At 36.0% G+C, this 7,079-nt stretch overlaps 1 protein-coding gene across 1 annotated transcript in view; it reads left to right on the top strand.

The window, feature by feature from the left end:
* Positions 1-3,181, top strand: part of LOC116165834 (transitional endoplasmic reticulum ATPase TER94) — a 4,270-nt gene extending 1,089 nt beyond the window's left edge. Inside the window, exons 2-4 of the mRNA XM_031480562.1 lie at positions 1,153-2,455; positions 2,506-2,795; positions 2,921-3,181. Of these exons, the coding sequence (XP_031336422.1) occupies positions 1,153-2,455; positions 2,506-2,795; positions 2,921-3,169 (1,842 nt within the window). The 3' untranslated portion in view covers positions 3,170-3,181. The remainder of the gene's footprint in view (positions 1-1,152; positions 2,456-2,505; positions 2,796-2,920) is intronic.
* The last annotated feature ends 3,898 nt before the right edge of the window (positions 3,182-7,079 follow it).

Genomic DNA, 7,079 nt, shown 5'->3' on the forward strand with positions numbered 1-7,079 from the left:
ATAACTAGAGACCGGACTGATATGCATGAAAACACATCAAAAATGCACATATATATGCACAACAAATATGGCAAAAAAGCATCAAGATATGCATGAAAAATTAAATAATGCACAAACAATTATTGAAGTTTCTTTAATTCAAACTATTTAAACATAAGCTGTTTAAAACCATCTTAAAATTTATGCGCCTATTACTTAGTACGTGGTTATGTACAGAGAAACGTCTTTCCACATCGACACTACCAAGTGGAGCGTACTTTAATTGAGGTATCAGCGGAGGTTTTACATTTAAATTATCTCCAGCTTGCATTATAAATTAATAATAATAATACTAATAATGATTATAATGATTTTTTTTGTTTTGTTTTCCTACAGGAATTATTATAATGATTTTTTTTTTGGTTTGATTTCCTCTTTCCTGATAGCGTTGGCTATTGTGCCCATCAATAGGTATGTTGGTAAGTATGAATTATATACTATCCCTAGATTTCCAATGTACGTGTGTGATAATTTTTTTTTTTTTTTTGAGGACCCTACATAACTTCACCAGACACAGACACAGACACTAATCGTTACTTTTTTAATCCGTGCGATTAGTTAACCAGGCTAGACCTGAGTTCTCACAAGAAACACCGACCATAATAATAATACATTTATTGGTACAAGCCCAAAGGGTAACATGTTCAGCCAATTAATGCTGAATTGAACACCGCTGACGTTTTATAATTTGACAAACTTGGGCGCCATATTTTTTTTGTATTTCATTTATTTTTTTATTCTTTTTTTCTTATTCTATTTTTATTGTTTTCTTTTGTTCCGTTTCTATTTTATAATTTTTAGTTTATTTGATTTATTATTCGTTCATCTTTATAATTTATAAATAAAAATATAATTGTTGCAATTACTACCCCTGGAAGCTTGTTTTGTAATAAAATGGTTAAAAAAGTTAATAAAATGCTAATCTATCTTAAATATGCACAAAAACCCCAAAAATGCAAAATATGCACTATTTTCTTTGCGCCAATGTGATTCATTTTTGTTACTTCGTGTAAATTATTCTTTTATTTTGAGCTGCATACAATATTTACGTAATGCATAAAAGCATGAAATCCGGTCTCTAGTTATAATGATATGATTGGATTTGTACATTAGGAGGAAGAAGACGCCTTAAACGCAGTGGGTTATGACGACATTGGTGGTTGTAGAAAACAATTAGCACAAATTAAAGAAATGGTGGAATTACCTTTACGTCATCCTTCACTGTTCAAAGCAATTGGTGTGAAACCACCTCGCGGTATCTTACTGTACGGTCCACCCGGCACAGGAAAAACTTTAATCGCTAGAGCGGTTGCGAACGAAACAGGGGCATTTTTCTTTTTAATTAACGGTCCCGAAATTATGAGCAAGTTGGCGGGCGAATCCGAAAGCAATTTGCGCAAAGCTTTCGAAGAAGCTGATAAAAATTCGCCCGCTATCATATTCATCGACGAATTGGATGCGATAGCGCCCAAGCGTGAGAAAACTCACGGCGAAGTGGAGCGTCGTATCGTGTCTCAACTTTTAACTCTGATGGATGGCATGAAAAAGAGTTCGCATGTGATTGTAATGGCAGCCACGAATCGTCCCAATTCGATCGATCCAGCTTTACGTCGATTTGGACGGTTTGATAGAGAAATTGATATCGGCATCCCAGATGCGACGGGCCGCTTAGAAGTGCTACGTATTCATACCAAAAATATGAAGCTGGCCGACGATGTGGATCTTGAGCAGATCGCCGCGGAAACTCACGGTCATGTCGGTGCAGATCTTGCTTCTTTGTGTTCGGAATCTGCGCTTCAACAGATCCGAGAGAAGATGGATTTAATCGATTTGGAGGACGATCAAATTGACGCTGCAGTATTGAACTCGTTAGCCGTCACAATGGAGAACTTCCGTTATGCGATGACAAAGAGCAGTCCTAGCGCATTGAGAGAAACCGTGGTAGAAGTTCCTAACGTTACATGGGATGACATTGGTGGATTGGAAAATGTAAAGAAAGAGTTACAAGAGCTTGTTCAATATCCCGTTGAACATCCAGACAAATTTCTTAAATTTGGTATGCAACCATCGCGTGGTGTGTTGTTTTATGGGCCACCAGGTTGCGGTAAAACTTTGTTAGCTAAAGCTATAGCAAATGAATGCCAGGCAAATTTCATATCAGTAAAAGGTCCAGAATTGCTGACAATGTGGTTTGGTGAATCTGAAGCTAACGTTCGTGACATATTCGATAAGGCAAGATCTGCTTCTCCTTGTGTGCTTTTCTTTGACGAGTTAGATTCTATTGCCAAATCAAGAGGGGGTAACGTAGGAGATGCAGGTGGTGCAGCGGATCGCGTGATCAATCAAATCTTAACGGAGATGGATGGTATGGGTGCAAAGAAAAACGTTTTCATCATTGGAGCGACAAATAGACCTGGTAACTATCCAGTCTCGTGCTTTCTGCATTATGAATAACGTTTTTTCCAGATATTATTGATCCAGCTATTCTGCGACCAGGACGTTTAGATCAGCTGATTTATATTCCACTGCCAGATGAGAAATCACGCGAAGCTATCTTTAAGTCAAATTTGCGGAAATCTCCAGTCGCTCGTGATGTCGACCTTGGTTATATAGCTAGAGTTACCCATGGCTTTTCTGGTGCTGATTTAACAGAAATTTGTCAGCGCGCTTGTAAGCTTGCTATCCGCCAAAGTATTGAATCCGAAATTCGCAGGGAAAGAGAAAGGGCTACTAACCCCAACAGTGCTGCAATGGATGTGAGTACATTGGGCATTAAAATAAAATAAAACAAGTGAACAATGTTGTCGATTGAAAAGCAGATGGCTTTACAACTTTGTTCAATCTTTTAGTGTCAATATTACATGTATGATTTCTATTGTAGCTCGATGAAGAAGATCCAGTACCGGAAATCACAAGAGCACATTTCGAGGAGGCGATGCGGTTCGCTAGACGTTCTGTTTCAGACAACGACATACGTAAATATGAAATGTTCGCACAAACTCTACAGCAGTCACGAGGTTTTGGAACTAACTTCCGTTTTCCTACCGGCAGCGGTGGTCAGCCAACGCCTTCCATCACTGCTGGCGATCAGGGTAATTTCCAAGATGATCCAGATGATCTATATAGTTAAGCGCAGGTTGAGCTCAACATCAAATAATATATATACCCCTTTGTAACTTTATATTTATTTTCTCAATTTGCGTTCTCTACTTATTTAATTTTACATGTTTTCAGATTAAGTATTACTGATTACTGATATTTGAAAATAAATAAAATTTGTCTATATCTTATTACATTTACTGTCAAAAAAAAAATTGTCCAATCAGATAGTGGGGCAGTTTCTAAAAAAAAAAAAGAAATTATTTGCTTTGCATTTTGTATGATTGCCTTAACGTGTCTATGGTGTTGCTTGTACTTTTGGTAATTGTTAATCGTCTTGTTTACGTATGTCTACCATGCCTATTCCTTCCTTTTAATTAGTTCTTTTACACTTTTGGGTCACCATGCGGTTTGGCATTTCCTGTTTGTCACTATTCTACATGCCTTCCTTTCTGTATTTAATAAAGTGTTACTAAAGCTCCCGCATATCACAAATACATCCAGTGTGCAAGAAATAATAATAATAATCATGTATTGTCCAACAGAATATTTTCCAATAACAGGACAATGTACTTGTGTTTACACTGTACATATATGAAAATAAAAGTGTACTGTAAATATTCAAAAAGAGAACTTAAACTCAATAGAGATTCACAAAGAATAAGTTAAATGGATATAATTACTAATTATCAAATTATACAAAAAAGAAAAAAAAATGGACATGACAAGGTATATTAATCCTACAATCAAACAATAAAAAGAAAATGGCAACCAGTGAGGTGGCTGGAACCTCGCTAACCACACCGATTGCATGGCTATTATTTTGTCCACATTGTATATAATTACACTCAGTTATAATCTATTAACGCGAACTGTTTGACTGAAATTGTGTATCAATATTTCCTCTAATAATCTTGAAAACTGAGAAGATTTTGGAAACGATTGGAAAAGTCCTTTTGGCTATAATAGTTATTTACATAAAAGCCAGGAAAATCACACATTACTGGCGAGGAAATATTGAAAAGCGAGGCCCACTTTAATTTCAGAAGTAATGCCATGTTACTGACGAGTTTTGTATTAAATTTTACCTGAAATCGTATTTTAATATAACATGTCAATTTGTATATAAAACTTTTGATTAATGTCAATCTGTCAGTGCCACAGAATAAGGTCAGTGTTGACAGGAGTCATTATAAACATTTGGAAATGTCAAAAATGCGGCCGGTAAAGTGACGATGCAGCCGGTAAAGTAACAAGCGGCAGGAAACATAGTCTGCTCTGCCTCTGTCATGGAAACTAAAATTTCCTGACAGAAAGTAGACATGACAATGAAGATTTCAAGACGATTTTGGGTAAATTAATTTACCTTCATTTTCATGCCTTCTTTCTGTCAGGAAATTTTAGTTTCCATGACAGAGGCAGAGTTTCATGCCGCTTGTCACTTTACCGGCCGCACCGTCACTTTACCGGCCGCATTTTTGACATTTCCAAATGTCTATAATGACTCCTGTCAGCACTGACAGATTGACATTAATTAAAAACAAAATTTTATATTAAAATACGATTTCGGGTAAAATTTAATACAAAACTCGTCAGTAAAATGACATTGCCCGACTCGGAAATTAAAGTACTCTGGGGCCTCACACTTCAATATTCCCTCGTCAGTAATTTTCCGGACTTTTATGTAAATAACTATTATTTAATGAGGTATGTGAGCAAAAAAATTTTCATTCAGAGAAGGCCGTGTAAATTTTAGGTCACGTCTAATTAGGGCTGTCAGGTTCTTAAAATCAAACAGCGGTACACATTTTAAAAAAAGAGGGGTTACTATTTTGCTTTGTAATTTCTTAAATCGTTACTGAAATAAAAAAACTTCAAACCATTTTGTTCTTTTTTTCTATCAGATCTTAGTTAAAATGGGACGCGGAGCACGATATAAAATGAAGTTCAGAACAGAATACAATCTTGTTTCCATGGTAACGACGGGAGAACATAAGCTTGCTAGTTTGGACATCTAAATGAAATAAGTACCTACAGAATTTTCATTTTATTTCTATAATGATTTCTATGGCTTCTGCTATAAAATAAAGATTTGTGTATACAGGACGATAAAGGGAAACTAACTACATCCCTTTATCGGCTTGTGTAATAAATAACTATTTATTGATACTGATATAATTTTTTTTTAAATCGTATGCGTATGCGGACAAGTCTCTGATTTTCCATAATTTACTCATAAAGTAACACACAAATAATTTCTATCCATAGCTGACAGAATGAGACTTCACATTCACATCTTTCAAAATTCATCATGCACAAACAAACTGTCCTTTCAGATACTGTATAGGCCTTTTAACGGCGCTAACGTAGTACATCCAAAGAGTACCCATAGTTGGTACATCACTAGCATAGTTTCACACCACACAAGCTGTGGCGTGTTGTAGGTACCTACGCTACGCATAGCATTATTCGCTGAAATATAAGTACAAAATAATGTGATTGTAAGGTTAATCGATCATCCGTAAAAATCGGGATTTTTGTGTGTCGCCTAACGGCCAAGCGTGACGCCTGACAGTCCTACATCTAATATTAATTAATTATTTAGACAGGTCGCGTTCACTTGTTTGAAATTTACAATGTATTATATTTCTTATGGCAATAATTCCATGGCTGATAGTGATTGAAACCAATTTTCATTTGTTTATTGTCTCGCACAGTCACCATCGACACGGCCATAAAGAATCATTAAAAAATTTTCTAGGTGTGTGGGAAACGAGTTAGACGAATTGTTCCCTAGCCCTTCCACTATGTGTGCGCATGCGTTAATTTTACTGATGTAAAAAGGTGGTGTATTTGAAAGAAGATAACTGAAGAATCTTAGTTATTCAAAGTCTTTTGGTTATAATGCTTATGACTTTTGTAGAGAATTTAATAACCCGTCATTTTTAATTAGGTACAGATTTGGATATAGTAGAAAAAATACACAATTTTCCCAACTGTCTTTCTGACTATAAATATGCTATTTTTCTTTCAACTTCTGCGGCAAAGTTACCCAAAACATTTATTTTAATAACGCCATTTTCAAGTAGATAGATAAGTTTGTTTTCCTTTTCATGAATAGTTAGGTGTCGACCTATTCGGGGGTAAATAATGCACAAGAGCTTGATTTTTAATCGAGTAATTTTATTTTTACAAGAAAGTTCTGTTGCAACCATGGACCTTTTATTTTTTTGAAGAAGTCCGTGATTGCAACGGAAAAAAATTGTAGATCAAAAGTGTGATAAAATCGCGACAGACTTACGGGTCTTATTACTGCGTATTACGATGTGCAAAGGTACCGGGCAGAAACCAACTGTTGATTTGTTGCCGTGAATTTATACAAGAATGACATCTGTCAAGACTAGTACACATGGTGGAAAAAGATGCTATTATATTAGTGAGCATTAATACACCTTAAAATCTGCTTTAGCGATAACACAGATATACGTATCTGTAGCGATAATGTCAAACTTCGACACCTACTACTCAGACGAACCGCATAATGAGTTCTATGCTGCTACCTAAAGGCGGGAATACTCTAGTAAGATTTCCAGCGCGAGTTGCTGTCCGAGTCGTGGTGTAGGTGCATACATACCACTGTAAGTCGGACATAGTGATATTTACACCTCTAGTGCTATTAGACCGTAACTCGCGCGAGAAATCTTGCTAGAGTATGCCACTTTGAGGTCAGTGGATTATTTCCTCCTTTAGGTAGCGCTCATGAAGCGCTTCATCTAGTCAAAGATCATGATCTTTGGTCTGGTGAACGCACCTGATATTTTTACGTTTGAAGAAAAAATCAATTTATTTTAATATTGACCAAAGGGCAAAGGCATTGACTAAGGTAGGGAATTAGTCAATGCCAAAGGTTTTGAAATTTGGTATTTCATTGCACAAATGGA

This window comes from Photinus pyralis, unplaced genomic scaffold (assembly GCF_008802855.1).
Source record: "Photinus pyralis isolate 1611_PpyrPB1 unplaced genomic scaffold, Ppyr1.3 Ppyr1.4_LG1, whole genome shotgun sequence".
Taxonomy (NCBI): Eukaryota; Metazoa; Arthropoda; class Insecta; order Coleoptera; family Lampyridae; genus Photinus; species Photinus pyralis.